The 21,904-nt window shown below is 48.0% G+C and overlaps 2 protein-coding genes across 3 annotated transcripts in view; one reads left to right on the forward strand and one right to left on the reverse strand.

Annotated features, from left to right (window-relative positions):
- Positions 1-21,904, reverse strand: part of LOC310823572 (F-box only protein 11-like) — a 274,469-nt gene that overhangs the window by 144,473 nt on the left and 108,092 nt on the right. The window lies entirely within an intron of this gene.
- LOC310823579 (guanine nucleotide-binding protein G(I)/G(S)/G(O) subunit gamma-4-like) lies at positions 1,515-16,148 on the forward strand. 2 transcript variants are annotated; one of them, XM_083696467.1, is made up of 3 exons: positions 1,515-1,799; positions 11,389-11,494; positions 16,010-16,148. In XM_083696467.1, the coding sequence occupies exons 2-3, from the start codon at positions 11,396-11,398 to the stop codon at positions 16,136-16,138; spliced, it is 228 nt and encodes a 75-aa protein (XP_083552593.1). In that variant the 5' UTR covers positions 1,515-1,799; positions 11,389-11,395; the 3' UTR covers positions 16,139-16,148. The 2 variants fall into 2 exon arrangements, with proteins under 2 accessions (XP_083552593.1, XP_083552594.1); XM_083696468.1 differs by having other exon boundaries at positions 1,515-1,788.

A 21,904-nucleotide genomic window follows, 5' to 3' on the forward strand; every position in this document is an offset into this window, starting at 1 on the left:
GTCGAGAACCCATTCGACCGCATTGCCATGGATATTATCGGGCCATTTGATCGATGTACACAGGGATATCGATTTGTGTTGGTCTTGATAGATTACGCAACCCGATACCCCGAGGCAATACCGCTGCGCAATATTTCTGCCAGGAGTGATTTATGAAAAACAACTGTCTAAACATTAACAATGATTCATATTTGTTCATATTTAAGTGACATCTGTATAAAATGTGGGTTTTAAAACATGTTTCAAGGTTGAATAAATGGAGCCAATGCAAATCACTGTATATTAAATATATATTGTCTTATAGCGCAAATACTATTCTAGGCGCCGTGGTAAATGTATTGTAGCAAATACTCAGAAGAGTCTGTAGAATCAATATATGGTGTCATATCATGGGGCACTGCATAATTAGGATTGTTCTTGGCCTTTTACTCCACCCATACCATTGGCCACAATGCAAATCATTGTCTATGACATATATATTGTCTTATAGCGCAAAAACCGCCACGGCGAATGTATTGGAGGGAATGCTCACTAGGGTATCTACTAACCAAATAAAATTAGTTTTGAAGGGACAGTGTAGCGTTTTACCGAGGACTTTTATTTTGAAGGCAAAATACGAAAACCGGAAGTGGTATTGTGGCTCGGCGAATCTCGAATCGCTGCCATGACGCGAATCAACGAGCTCCATATAGCTCCATTAAGACTTCCGGTTTAGCTTTTCGCGGCTTCAAAATAAACTAAACGTAAATTAAGAGATTAATTGAAAATGATGGGATCAGAATATTTCTCTTATTTTTGCTGAAATAAGGACAAATTACCCAACATAAAGTACAAGTTTGAAAAAGTAATTATAATCTTTAAAATGTACATATTGGTGCAATTACATGTAATTCTACACATGTCTATTATAGTTGTACAAAACTGTTTTTCAACAATTTCAATTAATCTCTGGTACCACTCTACTCGGCAACACTTCTAGAACATGGATCAAGTGAGTTTGAGTCGAAAGCGATGTCTTAGCAAATGTTGATGGCTATTTACTGGCACCGTACAGCTCAAAGTGCGTAAATGTATTACCATTTTCATTAAATAACCGACGTGAGTGTCATGACTGAAATGAGTGTTATGAAATTCGTAGCCTAACTCAGAGGGTAACTCTACCGTGTTACCTTGGATTATCTGGGAGATCCAATGATGTCAAAACTGGTGTAAAAAGAAGAAGGGAAGCCTCTCCACGTCCCCGGTGCGCTCTGCAGTAATACATTGAAAATACAGCGGATGTCATTTTCGTATGCATGTAGAGAGGGGGGGATGTGGCACACAAGACTGCGTTTATTTGTACGTCTTATCATCCAAGCAAATCGTTTTCCTTGAAGCGAAAGGACGACAGCGTTCTGTGTTACAAAGTGATAAAAGATGTGCCGTTTTGCGCCGCCGCCTCACAGTACAGCATTTGGTCCTTTGCTTGAGTGGTTCCTGCCCCATATATCATCGTCATAGAGAGGTCTCCCCCAGCTGCATGCGTAATCATTTCTCCAAGTCCAACTGTGGTGCTTTGAAAGATCTGGCTGTGCGGATAGATCATCAAACGGATATGTGTGACCACTCGGACATTTTGGGCAGAGATGCGCCACTGTACGCGGCTAATATCTCACATTTAACCATAAATATCGTGGCCATTCACGATTGAAACGTTGCGGGGTTTCCTCGGTCATTCCCTCGTTTTGAATTTGTCAGATCTCTTTTTTGGGTGGAGTCAACCCGGAATTATCAGAATTGGAACCATAGGTACATTTCAGGTAGGTGAAATCGCACACATTAGCTCTGTCATATGCGATGGGCGGCATTGATATGTCTAACTGTTTTCTAACGAAATATTGCATGTGAATTCTGAAATAGTAAGTATCAGGGTTATAATTTCCAGGCGAATAGGCTGCATGTGAATGCGAATATAGGCTACTCGCATATAAATAAGAGAACAGGCTGCCTGTGTGATGAATGAATAGAATAATTTGCATGACCAGCTTTACAGTTCGATTTGGACAACACATACTATAATTTGATAAACCTGAATCACGATTAATTGTTTACTGTAGTGCCTGTGTAAATCGGGGTTAAATTTTATGATGGTCTTCCGTGATCAGGGTCTGATACGTTGTCACTTGGTAATAAGCTATTTTGGGCGCACCCTGGAAAATGAATTCCATTGAGTAGTATTTCTTTTGTAGACGACAACCCAACCCCACGGCATTTTTTGTGGCAAGCATGCGCTCTGTTCAATATAGATCTTGTCCTTATATGAAAATACACTATTACACTGGGCTACACATGATGGTAAACTGATGTGAATGTAAGACTCCTAGTCATTGATGTTTGCAAGTGAAATATCATTTCGTTTCCCGGGCATATCTGTCTTCTCTGAGCCCCAATAGTGGAACTCCGCCCACCTACTTCCGGTCGACGCAAATGTATGTGAAAGATGTTCCCTATGCAATTTAGAGGTGGCACTTTTAACTGTTGGGCCACAGTAAAGGATCAATGATTGTTCATATGACATCCCTCATGGTTGAAACTCAGCTGATATGCATACTAGAAGTGTTGTCGAGTACAGTGGTAGTGAAAATCATGTTTAGCCTTTGATTTGTTTTTGTGTACAATCCATAATGTGTTCCCTATGCAACTTAGATGTGGCAATTTGAACTGTTGGGACACAGTAAAGTGGCAATAATTGTCTGTATGACATCGCTCATGGTTAAAACTCAGTTGATATGTATACTAGAAGTGTTGTGGAGTACAGTGGTAGTGAAAATCATGTTTAGCCTTGGAAAATATTTTGTGTACAGTCCAGTTTATCCAAATATAATAGGCATGTGTAAAATTACATGTAATTGCACCAATATGTACATTTTAAAGATCAAAAATACTTTTTCACAATTGTATATAATTTCTGTTGGGTAATTTGTCCTTATTTCAGCAAAAATAACAGAAAATATTGTGATCCCATCACTTTCCATTCATGTTTTAACTCACTTTTATTTTGAAGCCGCGAATACGGCGAAAAGCAAAATTGGAAGTCTTAATGGAGCTAAATGGAGCTTGTTGGAGCTCAGAGAACACAGATCCCGGGAATGCAAGTTACAATTTGGCCTGTCACGTGATACATGGGGCTTAATATACAGTAAGCTAGGCATTGCGTATGGTGAGCAATCTTGTCGCACAGAGACATGAGGCAAGATTGTACATGCATATGTTCATACTCTGTCCACTCAGTCTAACTACAGTATATCTGTAATAGGCCTACTGATGGGGTTGCAGGACTGCTGCTCAGTATTTTCTCCTGTGCCTTCATTAGTGACCAACCTAATTTATTGAGATTGACAGTAAACATGAACATGCATGTCATTAGTGAGGTTCAAGAGTAGTACTGTAACAATGTTAGCAGCAGAGATGTAAGGAAGTGATTATCATGTAGTCTAACTTCTGTAGTATGCATTTAGTTAGCTCTGGTCCAGGGCTTTATGTGTGGGTTGCTGACGCTGAGCTTACCTTAAAGGTAGGCCAGCAAGCCGCATGTAAAACCTATGACCAGAGCTATAGCATTTAGTCCTCTTTGCAGACACACTATCACAGTGCAATTGAACAACAGAACAGGTATCACAAGCTGTTACGGTCAGAGCTAGAGAACCCAAGCGCAGGACCCAGAGTCAGGACACGTATATAAAAGGAACTGGATTTTAATGAAGGAATAGGGCTAACGGAATGGCAGGGTAGAATGACAAGCAGGGCAGTCAGAACAGGTAGACAGGCAGACAGGGCAGGCAGAACAGGCAGACAGAAACCGGAAAGTGGCACAAAAGAACAGAGAGAGCGTGGTAAGTCAAATACTAGACACAGAAAAGCTCTGAGAAATAAACGCTACTAAGCGGCCGAGAGTGAGACTGACGTGTAAGGACAAACAATCTGGCGATGAGTGGATGGGAAGCCGGGGTTTAAATACTGCAAGGTGATGAGATGATGAACCGCAGGTGTGTAGACCGAGCAGGTGGAGTGGATGACGTGAACTGGATAGCTGGAGCCTGGGGCCACGCCCACACACACAGACAGGAGAGAGAGCCTGGGACAGGCTAGGTGGAAGTGGAGGGCGTGACAGTACCCCCCCCTCTACGGGCGCCACCTGGCACACATCTGAAACCAGTCGGGTGCGCACAGTGGAAGTCCCGGATAAGGCCTGGGTCCAGGATCTGGGAGCGAGGAATCCATGGGTGCTCCTCAGGACTGTAACCTTCCCAGTCCACCAAATACTGAAATCCACGACCCCAACGTCGCACGTCCAGCAGCTGCCAGACAGTGGGTGGTCGTTTATCATCCGGGGAGGAGGGGGAACAGGCGCTGGGGGGGGACAGGGCTGGAGGAGACAGGCTTGATCTGGGACACATGAAAGGTGGGGTGAACCCAAAGGGAGGCAGGGAGTTTAAGGCGGACAGCACAGGGGTTGATGACGGACTCAATTTCATAGGGACCAACACAATGGGGAGCCAGCTTCTTGGACTCCATCTTAAAGGGCAGATCCCTAGCGAGGAGCCATACCTTTTACCCAGGGGAGTAAGCGGGTGCCGAGGTGCGGCGGCGGTTAGCCTGATTCTGGGACTGTGTGGATGCGAGGAGCAGGGCAGTGCGGGCACGCTTCCAGGTCCCCCGGCAGCGGCGCATGTGGGCCTGGACGGACGGACCCGCAATGTCCTCCTCCTGTGCAGGAAACAAGGGGGGCTGGTAACTGAGAGAACAGAGGAAGGGGGACAAACCAGAGGAGGCATTGATGAGGGAGTTATGGGCGTACTCCACCCAGGACAGTTGGGAACTCCAGGTGGATGGGTTGGCTGATGTGACGCATTGTAGAGCAGCCTCCATCTCCTGGTTGGCCTGCTCCGATTGGCCATTGGTCTGTGGATGTTAACCAGAAAATAAACTGGCAGTGGCACCCAGGGCCTTGCAGAACGCCTTCCAGACCTGGGAAACAAACTGGGGGCTTCTGTTGGACACGATGTCAGAGGGGATGCCATGAAGGCGGAAAACGTGGTCCACTATGAGGTCGGAGGTCGGAGAAACGATCAATGACGGTGAGAATGGTAGTCTTACCATCAGACGGAGGGAGACCGGTGACGAAGTCCACGGCGATATGGGACCAGGGACGACTGGGGACTGGCAGGGGGTGGAGAAGGCCAGAGCGGGGTTTGGAGGACGTCTTGTTCCGGGCACAGATGGTGCAGGCAGCGATAAATTACCGGGCATCAGCATCCATGGTAGGCCACCAAAACCGTTGGCGGAGGAAGGGGAGCGTCCGGTTGATCCCAGGATGACAGGTGAGGCATGTGGAATGAGCCCACTGGGGAACCTGGGAGCGGAGTCAGGAACAAACAGGCAATTGAGGGGACCGTTACCTGGGTCGGGTTGTTGACTCTGGGTGGGCTTGCCTGACCTGCAACTCAATCTCCTAGGTGAAGGTGGCGACGAACCAGGTGGGTGGTAGGATGGGAACCGGCTCAGCAGTCTTCTCCTCCGCGGAGTACAGCCGTGACAGGGTGTCAGGCTTGACGTTGCAGGAGGCAGGGCGGTAAGTCAGGGTAAAGTTGAACCTGCCAAAGAACAGAGCCCACCTAGCTTGGCGTGAGTTCAACCTCTTGGCAGATTGAAGGTAAGTGAGGTTCCTGTGGTCTGTCCATACAATGAAGGGCTGGTCAGCTCCCTCCAACCAATGGCACCACTCCTCCAGGGCCATCTTGACAGCGAGCAGCTCCCAGTTGCAGACGTCATAATTTCTCTCTGGGGGAGAGAGTTTGCACGAGAAAAAAGCACAAAAAGTCAGTAGGGGGCCGCTGAGAAAGGACTGCACCTACCCCCCCCCCCCGTGTCTGAGGCATCCACCTCCACGATGAACTGCAGGGCTGGGTTGGGTTGGATGAGGACCGGGGCAGTGATGAAACGGCATTTGAGCTCGTTGAGAGCGGCTTCTGCCTCAGGTGACCATCGGAAGGGAGTAGAGGTGGAGGTGAGGGCTGTGAGTGAGGCTATAGTTCCGGATGAATCTGCAATAGAAATTAGCAAAACCAAGGAAACTTGAGGTTGGTAGATGCTGGCCACTCTGCCACAGCGGAAACCTTGGCAGGATCCATCTGAACCTGACCTGGGGCGATAACGTACCCCAAGAATGACACTCTGAGAATATGAAACTCACACTTCTCAGCCTTCACAAATAACTTGTTCTCCAAAAGGCGTTGAAGAACTTGGCGAACATGCAATTTATGTTCAGAGGGGGACTGGGAAAAAAATCGGAATATCATCCAAATAAGCAAAAACAAACCGGTTCAGCATGTCACGGAGCAGCATGTCATTGACCAGGGCTTGGAACACAGCAGGGGCGTTGGTTAATCCAAAAGGCATTACTAGATATTCAAAGTGTCAAAGGGGGGTGTTGAACGCCGTCTTCCACTCATCACCCTCACGGACGCGGACTAGGTGGTAGGCATTGCGCAGGTCCAGTTTTGAGAAGAAGGTAGCTCCGTGGAGGGGGGCGAAAGCAGAGCTGATTAGCAGCAGAGGGTATTTGTTTTAACAGTGATATTGTTCAAGCCACAGAAGTCAATGCAGGGCCACAGAGAACCATCCTTTTTCCCCACAAAGAAAAAACCCGCACCCACCGGGGAGGAGGAAGGACGGGTGATACCTGCGGACAGGAGTCCTGAATATACTTCTCCATCGCCTCACATTCAGGTCGGGAGAGGTTATAAAGTTGACCACTGGGGAGAGAGGCACCGGGCAGGAGGTCGATGGCGCAGTCATAAGGGCGGTGAGGCGGCAGGGACAAGGCGAGATGTTTGCTAAAAACGGGAGCGAGGTCGTGGTAATCGTGCGGGACAGAGAATAGATCAATAGACTCCAGCAGGAGAAATGGGTCAGAGATAGCGGGTGCAGGGGCCGAGAGCAGACAATGAGAGTGACAAAAAGTGCTCCAGGAACTAACCTTACCTGAGGTCCAGTCCATCTGCAGGTTGTGGGTTTGCAGCCAGGGGAAACAGAGCACCAAAGGGGAGTGGGGGCAGTCGGGAATATGGAGACTGATCACCTCCTGGTGATTACCTGACAATAACAGTGTCACCGGAACTGTCCTGTACTCAACGCGGGCGAGTGGCATCCCATTGAGGGCCTTGGCTTCCAGGGGAAAATCCAGGGGCTCGCTCTCAATACCCAGTTGTTTAGCTACCTCCCGGTCTAAGAAACTCTCATCTGTACCAGAGTTAAGAGGGACAGGGACTGGGTTCGCCACACAAGAGTGGCATTGAGCTGGGGACGTGAGAGAGAGGAACATGCTGCTCGACTCGTCAGTGTCTCTCCCATTACTGACAAGCCGGCCCTTTTCCCGAGCGGCCTGGACAGGTAGGGCAAGTAGCTACCAGGTGTCCAAAATGGCCGCAATACAGGCAAGCCCCGTCACTGAGGCGGCGAGCCCTCTCCTCTGGGGATAGGCGAGCTCTACCTAACTGCATGGGCTCAGGGTCAGAGTGGCTCGTGGAGACTCGGCGGGGCTCGGGACCTCTCGGAGGCAGAGAACGGGGAGTCACAGACGGGAACGGGACGTGACCTGTGACCTGGTGGATCTCTCTGCGGCACTCACGGACACGGTTGTCCAAGCAGATGGCTAGGGAGATTAGCTGGTTGAGGTCTTGAGGCTCATCACAGGACGGCAACTTGATGGCGTCACTCAGAGCGTTCCGGAACGCGCCCTGGCCAAGCTGACCTGGTGGACAATAGATAACGACAATGTGAAGTTTGACAGGGGAGGTGACAGGAATGGCATGGAATTCGAAGGTGGATATGGACAGGTGTGACAGGGGAAGGACATTATGTGACCACTTAGGTGAGATGAGGAGTCCTGTGCCTCCCCCTCGACTAGAGAGTCTAGGGGAATGAGAAAAGGAGTAGGCATCTGTCACGCCTGAGGTTGCTGTCTGGTGACTCTGGCGCCTTCCTCTGGCGGTACGGGGCCAGTGCCCTCCTAATCTACCAGGATTCGTTTCACCTGTGTGTTCTGTCCCCTGTTTGTTATTTATAGCCTGTGTGTTTCCCCATGTCCTTGTCAGAGATTCTCCCCGTCTGTTCGTGTTTACCCTGTCGGTCCGTGTTACTACCCTCTTAGTTCTTCGTTTTGCCACTTGTGAAGTGAGTACCTATGTTTATTGGAGCTTGGCTTTCTCCACTTTTATTTTACCCTTTTCTCCCAGTGTTTGTTTGTGCATCCTGCCCCGATCTTAATTAAAAGAAACGTTCGTGTATTTACGCCTTCGTCTGAGTATTTCTCCGCACTTGGGTCCACCGCATCCGCATTGCTAACAGGCATCAGAGAGGGCTGCCGGAGTAGCTGTGTTTTCCGGTGTAATCCATGTCTCTGTGAGGGCAAGGAAGTAGAGAGACATGAAGCAGCCATAAGCTGCTTTCCGGACCGCTGACGGTGAGGTCATGGTCAGTTGAGCATGATGGGTAGATTAGATTGGAATGGTTGCGAGGGGAGGTGTAGCATCGATGTGTCCTCCAGAGGGATGAAATAACAGGAATGGGGAGAAAGCACATTGTGATATTTGCTGATATATAGATGGAAGGTTTGTGGGCAATACAAGATGTAGGTAGCGCTCAATACACTCAGAGTAGTGAAAAAATAAACGAATCGCTGTCATCAGGATAGAAATGCAGATTCTGTAATTGCTGATGACTAGCAGGGTAGCAGCCCCTCCCACCTAACGATCAGTCAACGACCAGACAGGTTTCACCACTCAATTCCAAATGTATTAGTCCTGGTCCAAGGTGAGCAGGAGTTAGAATACCTTGAGTATGGCAGGCAGGGCAGGGTAGTGATGGCAGTTTGACACTGAAGCTTCGATACGTGCTTCAAACACTGACCAACAATTTTATCGAAGCACTGCTTCGAAGCTTGCTTTGGTGCGAAAAAAATCACGTGACATATGACGTCCGAAGCAGCAACTGCTTCGTTGCCTGAATGAATCACCTGACTGGTTCGCGGTCCAATCAGGTGATTCACTGGCACTGCCTCGTCTCGATTCTGACAGGTGACAGGTTGCGACAGTTTTGAATTTGAGTGCCTCAACACTTTATAACCGCTCTAAACAATGCACAATTTGTGGATTGTCGTAGTAGGTGCGTTGTTGCTGTTGAGTTGTTGGTATTGCGTTTGTATTCTCTGAGTGTTCTTCTTGTAATCTTTGAGTGTTCCCCATCCCACATAATCACCCCCTGCCATAGTTACACAAACACACCCAACCTATGCCATATTTTCCCCAGCACTCTCTCCTCAATAACACAATACACACATTCATCAATCTTTATTTGCAAATAGAACATGATATTCAGTCTTAGTGTGTGTGTGCATCAAAGAATTTCATCAAAGCAAAGATGCTGTAGCGAACGGCGTGGTAGAGCAGCTTGCCTTAAGCGGGTATCGAACTCGCAATCTTTCGCTTACAAACCGGCCGCGCTAGCCACAACACCAAGAGCGGTAACTCCCTTGGCGGAATTGCTAACGGGCCTTTCACAGGGTCGTTACAATACTTTAAATCCAAGGTTGATCAAAGCAAAGATGCTTCAGAACAAAAGATCTTTTCTACAAAAGTAAAGTAGTTTCTCCAACACTGCTCATTGAGGTGTGTGTGTTCGTGCGTGCATGCGTGCGTGTAATTAAAAGCCTCCTGTCCACCAACTAGCCTGCCTAATTTGACTGCAGCCTTGCACTTCGCCAGGAGAGGTCACTGTAACTGAAGCTTCGAGTAATGAACCCATTTTCGAAACAATTGGCACAAGTGGTTCAGTGCTTCACAAAAGCTTCATTTGCCCATCACTAGGGCAGGGCAAACAGGGCAGGCAGGCTGGGCAGGCAGGCGAGCAGGCAGTCAGAAACTGAAAGTGGCACTATAGAACAGAGAGAGTGTGGTTCGTCAAATACTAGACACAGAAAAGCTCTGAGAAATAAACACTACGAAGCGGCCGAGGGCGAAGCTGACGTGTAAGGACAACAAATGATCTGGCAATGAATGGATGGGAAGTCGGGGTTTAAATACTGCAAGGTGATGAGATGATGAACTGCAGGTGTGTAGACCGAGCAGGTGGAGTGGATGATGTGTACTGGATAGCTGGAGCCTGGGGCCACGCCCACACATACACACACAGACAGACAGAGACAGACAGGGGAGACAGAGCCTGGGACAGGCTAGGTGGAAGTGGAGGGCGTGACACAAGCAGAACAATTTAAAAGTCATAAAGTGGATATATGACAGTGAGAAGAGGTGAGTTTTTAGATGAATTGAGTTGATTTTAGTGTTTAGGATGAAGTTGCTTGAATACAGTAGAATATGTGTCTGGAGGGGGAAAGTCAGGTGAAGGACTGAACCCAGATGCCTTTTCAAGAGATGGGTTTCCAGTCTGCAGCAGATGAGCAGCAGGTCTTGATTGTCCCTGAAAGTACATTTTTTAAACATACTTCCCCTATTTCAGGGCTCCAAAGGTATTCCAAAAGTATCATATAATGTCCAAATAAAGTACTAATTTTTAGTATATGGTCGCCAATCCTTTGCATGCAATAACTGCCTGAAGTCTGCGACCCATTGACCCCACCAGACGCTGCGTATATTCTCTGGTGATGCTCTGCCAGGCCTGTACTGCTGTACTGCAGCCATTTTCAGTTCTTGTTAGTTTTGAGGTCTTTTTGCCTAAAATCCTATCATCAGGAAATTAAATGCATGTTCAATTGGATTTAAATCTGAAGATTGCATTGCTTTTTGGCCCTGAAAAACGTAGTTGCTATGGCAGTATGTGTTTGGGGTCATTGTCTTACTGTATGATGAAGTGCCATCCAATGAATCCAAACTTTCCTCTTGCACTATCACTCTGGTACATGATAATAAGACTATGCCTGCACAAATTATGTGACGGAACACACCTGACTAACCAGAAACACCTGTCAAGCCAATTTTCCAATACCTTTGGAATAAAATAGGGGGACTATACATACAAAGGGTTGTAATTTCTAAATGGTGAAACCAATCTGAAAAAAGAAAAACATTGAATTAAAGCTGAGAATGTCTACTTTAACCTCATAGTATTGTTTGATTTCAAATCCAAACTGTTGGAGTATTGAGCAAAAAGAAGACAAAATGCTTCAATCCAATGCTTATGGAGGGCACTGTAAGTGGGTCTGATCTAAATGGTTAGGACTTTGAATGACTCATCCAAGGGGGGTAGAGAAACCCCCTAAGGGCTGATGTTTTGTGGCATAGTGCACAATCTATTGGCTCCATAAATCTTTTGTGCTTTTAAACAACACAACAGGAAGACCATGAAGGACGGCATTGCCAATAACAGCACAGCCAGCATCTCCGAAGCCAGGAAAGCTGTGGAGCAACTGAAGATGGAGGCCTGTATGGATAGGATAAAGGTACTTGTGTTTGTTTAAAGGAATGTATGTGTGGGGTATGCTTTGTGTTTCTCCATTTGTAAATGTGTTCGGGTCAGACTGCTTGGTTGTCTTGTGTGAGAACTGCAGACAGATTTTGACTCCCATGAACTAATGGCCAACAAACACTGTCTTTGATAAGTACATTACCCTGAGTTAGATTACTAGTGGTAGTATAACATGTGCATGACTGTATGTATATTTTAACTTGTGCATGGGTGTATTTCTCTTCATAGCTATGTGTGTGGGTTTTTTTGACAAGTGCATGTGCAATGTATGAGCAATATTTAGCAATGTAGTGTGAATTTCTGTATACATACACAATGTAACCATTAATAACACATCTCCACAGGTCATGCCTTCAGGACCAAAGTCAAACGACCCTCTGAATTACAGTAATAAGGCCTCCTCTCTTCTGTTCATATCATCATACATGATAGCCCTTAGACACAGTGTTCTATTGTAATTGAATCAATTGGTGGGTTGGTTATGCATTTTCTTTCATGTAATTTTTTATATTCAAAGGACATGATTCTAGAAACTAAGGCAAATGTCAATGCAACAAAAATTTAGCATCAGCATTATTTGACAGGCAATCAGATGTAACCTCCAATTCACAATGAAAGTGCCTGACTCACAGCATCAGAGAGGCCGTGAAAACGTTCACATCTGTCATGGATGGTTGCTGTATTTTGCAGGTTTGCACATTCCATTTGAGATATTATAGATGTTTTAGTATATTTATTGTTACATACTGTAAGGCAAGTGGTATACCATTGATAAGAAGATGTTGTCATATAAAACAAATAATAACAATTAACAATATACAGTGGTAGTGCTGTACTCTTTACATGTTTACTAGATTCCTTTTTTTTCCTTGCTTTTTAAAAGATAAGTATGGAACACATGGGTATCCAGTGGGAAAGTGTACAGTATACATACAGTGCCCTGCATAAGTAATGGGACAGTGAAGCATTTTTTCTTCTTTTGGCGCTACACTCCAAAAGTTTGGATTTGAAATCAAACAATTACTATGAGGTTAAAGTAGAGATTCTCAGCTTCTATTTGATGGTATGTACATATTGGCCTCACCATTCACAAATTGCAACACTTTTTAGACACAGTCCCCTGTTTTGGGCCACCAAAAGTAATCACTGATGTTTAGTATTTGGTAGACAATCCTTTCCATGCAATAAGTCTGCGACCCATTGACCCCTCCAGATGCTGGGTATCTTTGCTGGTGATGCTCTGCCAGGCCTGTACTGATTTGATTATTTCTGATATTTCAGCCTCATAATGGCTTCCCTGGCATTCATTGACGTCTCTTTGGTCCTGATGTTGAGAGACACCAATAGCAGACTCCAATGGTTAGCCCCCAAACCCCTGCAAGATCACTCCGCTCGTCCACCTCGGCTGCCCGCCTGGCACCGCGTGGATGCAGTGGCCGCGCTACTCGGTCACGGCTTTTCACTGTCCTGGCGCCCCGCTGGTGGAATGAGCTTCCCACTACTGTCAGGACTGTAGAGTCACTTCCGATCTTCCGCCGTAGATTGAAAACCCATCTCTTCAGGCTACATCTTAACAGTCCCTCCTAAAGACCGCTTCACCCTCACTACCCCCCCTACACTAACCCTAACCCCAACCCTAGAGACCTCTTCATCCCTGCTACCCCCCCTGTACTCTCTCTTGCTAATAAAATACATTTCAAAGAAAAAATAGCCTACTGGCATTACGACTGCCTATGGTCCCTGGTGTGAGCATTGATTACTTTGTCTTATGATGACTGTTGGACAGATGATTCACTTACAAATGTATTGTTGTCAGTCGCTTTGGATAAAGGCGGCTGCTAAATGCCATGAATGTAAATGTAAATGTAAAAGCCAAACGCAAAGCCTAGAATCAATACTAGACATTGAGAGCTCTCTTATGACATGCACAAATGATGTGACGGAACACCTGACGAACCAGAAACACCGAACCAAATTGTCCCATCACTTTTGGGTACCGTGAAGTAGGGGGACTGCATAAAAAAAGGGTTGTAATTTCTAAATGGTGAAACCAATATGTACACAAATACCATAAAATAAAAGCTGAGAATCTCTACTTCAACCTCATAGTAATTGTTTGATTTCAAATCCAAACTTTTGGAGTATACAGCCAAAAGAAGAAAAAATGCTTAGCTGTCCCATTACTTACGCACTGTATGCATAGTTACTGTGGTGGATGTCTAGGATTTACCACTCTGTACTTCAGCTCTTCGGAGGTAAGAATCAAGAAATAAGTCCTGAGTAGCCACAATATTCGGATCCGGTATTTATTATTGCTTGCAAACAAGAGACAAGAGCGTAACAGCAGCCCGGTGTAAATCCGGGGGTCTGTTCAGCACAAGTCTAAAGAGGCGATTCTCAAGATTGTCTTTTATAGAGATGAAACACCAAATGTCACAAAGGCTATCACCTGTGAGCTTGTGCTTATGTGAGAGGTGGCGGGAGGGAAAGAACAATGGGGAGACTTCCTACCATATCCTATTGATCAATCGGCATTCAACATTTCACACTTCCACTATCCGGTTGGCAGGATGTGACAGTCTCTGTACTCTCCCTCCTAGCCCTCAGCCCGGAATCACAGCTATCCATATGGTAATTATACAATGGCTATAGAACCTTAGAGGTGTGGTAAGAGAAAATGTAATCACAGTATTTACACAAAGAAGTTGTTGCCTTTCATTCATAAAAGAGGCTTCTCATTGAAGCCACCGTAATCATTTGTCTTGGGGAGGGTCTTGGTTCTTATATTGTCATCGGTGTTAATTACAGGTACATGTTAATAAGTTTCTCGATCCTGCCTGTAATTTGAACCTTGAATATGTAATCAAGCTGATATGGTAACCCTGCCCTGTAAGTTTCTTCAATATTAGATGGATAAACAATTTAAATCATCACTATATCGGTTGGGCCTATTTCTTCAAAAATGTCAAAATCAACCCTTGAGATATTGATGATGGGATGATGAAGGAGGTGTTCAAATGGAAGGATAAGTTGGCCCTCTATTACTTTTTGAAGACACCCTACCTATGTGCCCTCAAAGCTGTATGCTCCTCATGTGTTCAGGGAATGACTGCCCTGGAGCATTATACCCAGTCATATAAGGTCACTTATATGAAAACCTCTTCTCTGCTGTAGAGAAGCAGATAAATAAATAATTATCCTTAACTTCAAATAAAGCCTGGGGTTGCATCTTGGAGGGGTGCAACCTCCAGTTCCCTCTTGCCAAATTTCGGAGAGGACCCGAGACAGAACCCCTCCCCCTCTCAGCGGAGAGTACTTCTCTTCTCCTCTCCTTACCCCATTATGTGTGTTGCAGGAGAGCAAGAGACAGAGGGAATGCAGAGAGAGGCATGGAAAGAAAGACTGAGGGAGATATAGATACATTAAGAGAGTTGAGGAGTGAGTAAAGCAGAGGGACACAAAGAGATAGAAAGAGAGAGTGATGGAAGAGGAGAGAGGGAGATGAGGGCTCCCTCTGCTGATCCTCTAAATCTAATTATGGAGTCTGACGAGGGAGAGGGACTGCATCAGAGTTTCTGTGCAGCTGATTGAAGGGATCACAGTGTTCATTAATTTCAGCACTACCACTTGTTTTCCAGTGATGCTTTCATTCTCTTTCTTTATTTCTTTGTTCTTTCTACTAAAGCAGTTTAGTTGGCAAAACACTAGTATGGTGTGAAAGTGTAATTCTCATATGACCCTGTGACATGTATCAGTCAAATGTAGTATATAGCCTGTATAGGTCACACATTATTATTATGGGGGAAAAGGAGCCCCCTAACTCCTAGGGGGGGCTTTGTGATTGTACATGGACTCTGTTGTGTTTGTTTGCTGAATTACATATATTATTTACTGCACTTCTCTATGTCTATTAGTTTTCTCTTGATCACCATTCTATTGCTGATATATAATGTAAATGATATCCAAGGAACAGGGAAATAACAGTAGATCCTAATTTTTTTGTGACACAATCTTGATAATATTCATTATTGACCGTTACAACCCTATTGATGTATTATAATGTTTTGTTGTAACTTTGTCCATTTATCTAGTGTTGAGGGAAAGAGAGCTAAAGACAGGATGATGGGAGATGTAATCTCTAGCGAGGGAACAGGTGTGTCACTAGCACTGGGACGAGACACACTCCCAGAGCCCCAGTCTTTCCTCCTGCACAGCTGCACCTCACATTTCCCTTGCTGGGTACCCTCCTATAACCTCCTACTCAGTCCAGTGGGGGAACTTAGAGCTCTGTTCATTCAATAAAAGATAAATATATGTATTTGCTATATAGCCTAGCCTAAAAAGACATTTCTAGTTAAAACAGAATGGTGTGCGTGCGAGTGAGTGGACACTACTTTGGTGAGACCAACAATTCCCCCTCCCTGAATGGTGGTGGCCTTTCATGCCTGATCATTTCTGTATGTCTCTCCCCCTTGTCTCACCACAACAGGTGTCAAAGGCAGCTGCAGACCTGATGGCATATTGTGATGCCCACATATGTGAGGACCCTCTCATTGTGCCCGTGTCTGCCTCTGAGAACCCCTTCAGAGAGAAGAAGTTCTTCTGCACTATCCTCTAATGCCCTGATGGTAGAGGTTCAGCACGGTTCAGGCATGGCGTTGCGTGGCATCTCTGTCTTCACCACACCTGAAGCTACTGGCCATCGGCGTTGAGTTTTGCCAGGTGGACACTGTTGTTGGTCAACTCTGTCCTGGTCGCTGACGGTTGGGGGGAGTCAGCTATCTAACTGGCAACCCAGTGAGCGTGTCATGTCTCGTTTAATAGGTTTCTTAATGCTTTGTTATTAGAGAACAGCCTTGCTCAGTGCTTAATGAGATGAGAGATGTTTTTAAAATGTATTTTCTTTTTTGTTGTGCTATATTATACATGCCTTGGGAAACAAAAACAGTGTGAAACACAGTATTTGTATAAAGTCTTTAATATACATTGGTGGCACTCTCCATTTCCCATACCTAGGGACCTGAGGAATTATTTACTTGTTTTTACTATAGTTCCATCCCTTAGTACCAAGAGGACGACATAGAGCCCTCTCAAACCATGTGTTGATACACAAGTTGCAGACCCATAATACTCACAATACTTTTACAAGAAATAATATAAACTTCTCGTTTAACAATATCCATAGGAGGATTCCAATCATGAAAGCAACCTTTTGGTTAAAAGTCTGAAAATCTGTTGCTAATTGTCTGGAGTCTGGAGGCACATGCAGTGCCGCCTTGAGGATAGGCTTTGAATTACATGTTGATAATGTGACAGGTCTGGTGGTCAAGAATGTCTCAGGCCCCTTGTACAGTACAGTATGTTACTGTATTTCTGTGAGAGCAGTGTATTCTTTACACTACCATCCCAAAACAAAAAGCACAATGACAAATGTGTAATTTACATGGTAGTTACTTGGCATTTGCTAATAAAAAGTAATAAAAAATCATTGACATTATGATTATTATTGTTATTATTATAAGAACTATCTTTTGAACAGCACTGACACATGACGTGTAGTGCTACTTAAGCTTGATACTTAGCTTCAACAATTTATATGATTGTATGATTATTGATAAAGTCTGAGTGTTTTTTAACAAAAACAAAAATAAGGGTCGGTTTACATGTTATGATCACTGTGGGGGGACATGCAGAGTTCGGCCTGTAGAGGGAGCTACAGGACCGTGGCCAGGGTTACGTAAACGAGGCTTGTTGCGCACCTGTTGTGAATGAAGCCTCGTTAACGGAATGGTTTAAGATGTGTGTGCCTCTGCTTTCAGTAGAAGGGACTGGGAGAGCAGCGACGGAGGAGAGATCGGGAAAACGAAGGCTGAAAAGCTAAACTTGACAAGTCGGCCAGGGCTGAGAGTGAACTAAAAGAAGAACCCTTTTTAAATAAATGATTTACTTTCTGTATCCCGACCACCGAGTCCGCCTCCGTGTATAGAAACCTGTTACATTGGCGCCCAACCTGGGACACGGAGGGGATGGAAACATTAAGTGCGGCCATCGGCAGGATGACTATGATCCTCGAGCAGCAGGCCCACCCGCAGCAGGAGCAGCAGGCCGCGGTGGGGGAGATGGCGACGGCGTGGGCTGAGGACCGTACCCTCCTCCGGGAGCTCGTCGGGCCATCAAGGCGGGGCCGGCGCCCGGGTCGGCACAAGGTCCCCCCAAGGTCCACCTCCAGAAAATGGGGGACCTGGACGACCCGGAGGCGTTCCTGGCGGTGTTCGAGGGGACGGCGAGGATCTCGGGGTGGCCGGACGGCGAGTGGGCATACCATCTGCTGCCCCTCCTGTCAGGTGAGGCGCAGCTCGCTGCCCACAGCCTGCCAGCGGCCGCCCAACGGGATTATCCCTCCCTAGCCCGGGCAATTCGAGACCGCCTGGGCCTCACACCGGAGGAACACCGTCGCCGGTTCCGGGCCCTGACGATGGAGGAGGGGAGCCGACCCTTTGCCTACGCCCAGCGGCTGCGGGACAGCGTGTGGCGGTGGCTGGACCCGAGGAACAGCTCGGCGGAGGAGGTCGGGGACCGGGTGGTGATGGAGCAGTTCCTCACGGCGATCCCGTCCCGAACCGCCGCCTGGGTCCAGTACCACTGGCCCCAGGATCTCGCGGCCGCCGTGAGCTTGGCGGAGGACCATCTCTCCCTCCCACCGTGGGAGCCCCGGCGACCAACCCCGGCCCCGCACCCGGAAGGAGCCGTGGTACCGGAAGGAGAGAGGCCGGCGCCCGCACCGAAGACGAGATGGCAGGGGCGGGCATATCGAGAACCAGCCCTGGCCCCACAGGAAGCACCTCGAGCGGCAGGGGGGGGGTGTTGGCGATGCGAACGGCCGGGCCATGTTCAGGCGGATTGCCCAGTGATGGAGGTGGGGCAGGTCGTCCGCATCGGCAACATACCGGGCCCTCCCCCCGGACCAGGAGAGGCGTATTGTGTTCCGGTAAGGATACAACATGATACGCACCAGGCGTTCTTGGAATCGGGCTGCATGCAGTCCATGATCCAGGACTGCCTGGTTCGACCGGGGGCATTGTTAAAGGCATCGAGGGTGTTGGTGAAGTGTGTGCATGGGGACATCCACGAATACTCTGTGGTCGCTATCGAAATTCATTATGAGGGAAAAAAGCATAGTGTACAGGCGGCGGTTAGCCCGTGCCTCACGCATCCCCTTGCGGGTGTAGATTGGGAGGGGTTTCCTCAAGCAGTAAAGAGGGCTACCGGGGTGCGTGCACGATAGAGAGGGAGGTGTGAGGCGTGTAATGTGCTCTGTGCTGAGGCGACGCCTCGCGACACTGCCGAGGAGCCGGAGCCGGCGGGGGGGGTCTCAACCTGAGATTTCAGCGACAGGTTATACCGAGTGAGTCGTGACTCGCATAGTCAGGAGGAAGTAACCCAGTTGTTGGTTCCCCGTAGCCGCCGGGAAATGGTCTTCCAGGCGGCTCATTTCAACCCCATGGCGGGCCATTTAGGATATGATAAGACACTAAACCGTATAATGGCTAAATTTTATTGCCCGGGAATTCGGGCAGAGGTGCGTAGGTGATGCGCTTCCTGTCGCGAATGTCAATTGGTAAATCCCCCAGCCATTCCACGGGCCCCCTTGCGGCCGTTACCATTAGTCGAGAACCCATTCGGTTTTGATAGATTACGCAACCCGATACTCCGAGGCAATACCGCTGCAGAATATTTCTGCCAGGAGTGTAGCGCAGCCATTGTTTCAAATGATCTCCCGGGTGGGAATCCCGAAAGAGATTCTCACCGACCAGGGCACCAATTTTATGTCACGCATCCTCAAGGAACTGTACGGGTTGTTGAACATCAAGGCGATTCGAACCAGTGTTTACCACCCGGCCACCGATGGCCTTTGTGAGCGGTTCAATCGGACCTTGAAATCAATGATCCGGAAGTTTGTGCACGAGGATAGTCGGAATTGGCATAAATGGCTAGATCCCCTGCTGTTTGCGGTACGGGAAGTTCCCCAAGCTTCCACCGGGTTTTCCCTGTTTGAATTACTCTACGGGCGTAAGCCCCGGGGTGTCCTAGACCTTTTTAAAGAAAATTGGGAGGAAGGGTGAGATAAAAATTAGATTCAGTACGTCCTGGACTTGCGCACAAAGCTCCACGCCCTAGGGGTTATCTCACGTGAGCATTTGCAGCAAGCCCAGGAGCGTCAAAAGCGCCTCTACGACAGGGGATCTAACCTGCGAGAATTTTCACCGGGAGACAAGGTGCTCGTACTGTTACCCACCTCCAGCACGAAATTACTCGCGAAGTGGCAAGGGTCGTTTGTGGTCACACGTCGCATGGGGGACGTGGATTATGAGGTAGTACGCTCGGACCGGGGGGATAGCTTGCAGGTGTATCACGTAAATCTCCTTAAAAAATGGAACGACGTGGTCACTGTTGCTCTGGCTACAATAATTCCAGAGAGAGATGAGTTCGGACCGGAAGTCCCAAAATCAAAAATTAGCACTCCGGTCGATATTGATGACCATCTCTCTGCTAGCCAGGCCACGGACATTGCAGATTTGCAAGCTAGGTTCGCTGACGTGTTCTCTCCCCTGCCCGGTCGGACTACGCTTATCGACCACCATGTAGAAACGCAGCCGGGTTTAACGGTGCGCACACGCCCCTATAGGTTGCCGGTAGACAAACGAGACATTGTGTGCAAGGAATTGGAAGCCATGCTGGAGCTGGGTGTGGTCGAGAAGTCCCACAGTGACTGGTGTAGCCCCATTGTGCTTGTCAACAAGCCGGATGGGTCTATACGGTTCTGTGTTGATTATAGAAGGGTTAATGCGGCCTCCAAATTCGATGCCTACCCGATGCCCCGGGTTGACGAGCTCTTGGACCGGCTTGGCACGGCCAGGTTCTTTACGACATTGGATTGCACGAAGGGATACTGGAAGATTCCCCTCTCGCCGGTATCCTGGGAGAAGACTGCATTCTCCACTCCGCTCGGGTTGTATCAGTTCATGGTGCTTCCTTTCGGGTTGTTCGGGGCCCCAGCCACTTTCCAGCACCTCATGGACCGCATTCTGCGGCCTCACTCTGCCTATTCTGCTGCCTATCTGGATTACGTTGTCATTTACATTGACACCTGGGCGCAGCATATGCAGCGTGTGGCTGCTGTTCTGCAGTCCCTGAGGCAGGCGGGGCTGACGGCCAACCCGAAAAAGTGCGTGATCGGGCGGAGGGAGATCCGGTATCTGGGGTACCACTTGGGTCGAGGGGAGGTGCTGCCGCAGGTTGAAAAGACTGCGGCCATCGCCGCCTCTCCACGGCCCAAGACTAAGAAGGAGGTGAGGGCGTTCCTGGGGCTGGCTGGCTATTACCGGCAGTTCGTGCTGGGCTTCTCCGAGCTGGCCAGTCCCTTGACGGACCTCACCCGGAAGGGTGCCCCGGATCCGGTCCAATGGTCGGGCCAGTGCCAGGGGTCGTTCGAGGCCCTTAAGGGCGCTCTTTGTGGAGAAACGGTCCTGTATGCGTCTGATTTTAACCTCCCTTTCTCCCTACAGACAGACGCGTCGGATAGAGGCCTGGGAGCAGTGCTGACCCAGCAGGTGGAGGGGGCTGACCGGCCAGTGCTGTACCTGAGCCGCAAACTATCGGAGAGGGAGGGCCGGTACAGCACGGTGGAGAAGGAGTGCCTCGCCATCAAGTGGGTGGTCGGCGCCCTCCGCTACTACCTGCTGGGTCGCGCTTTCACCCTCTATTCCAACCATGCTCCCCTCCAGTGGCTCCACCGCATGAAGGATGTGAACGCGAGGATCACCCGGTGGTATCTCGCGTTGCAGCCCTTCAACTTTTCGGTCGTGCACAGACCGGGGGCGCAGATGGTCGTGGCAGACTTCCTCTCCCGTGCAGGGGGGGGGGAGTAGGCTGTCGGCCGTCGTGTCCTCGGCCTGTGTCGGGCGGTGGGGGTATGTGGGGGGACATGCAGCGTTCGGCCTGTAGAGGGAGCTACAGGACCATGGCCAGGGTTACGTAAACGAGGCTTGTTGCGCACCTGTTGTGAATGAAGCCTCGTTAACGGAATGGTTTAAGATGTGTGTGCCTCTGCTTTCAGTAGAAGGGACCGGGAGAGCAGCAACAGAGGAGAGATCGGGAAAACGAAGGCTGAAAAGCTAAACTTGACAAGTCGGCCAGGGCCGAGAGTGAATTAAAAGAAGAACTCTTTTTAAATAAACGATTTACTTTCTGTATCCCGACCACCGAGTCCGCCTCCGTGTATAGAAACCTGTTACAATCCCTTTTATGGTTCAGGTTTTCTACATCAACATTTTGAGTTCTGAAAAAATAAAATAAAGTGTCCACTTTTGTTTGCGGTACTTGA

Source organism: Argentina silus (genome assembly GCF_951799395.1).
Source record: "Argentina silus genome assembly, chromosome: Y".
Taxonomy (NCBI): Eukaryota; Metazoa; Chordata; class Actinopteri; order Argentiniformes; family Argentinidae; genus Argentina; species Argentina silus.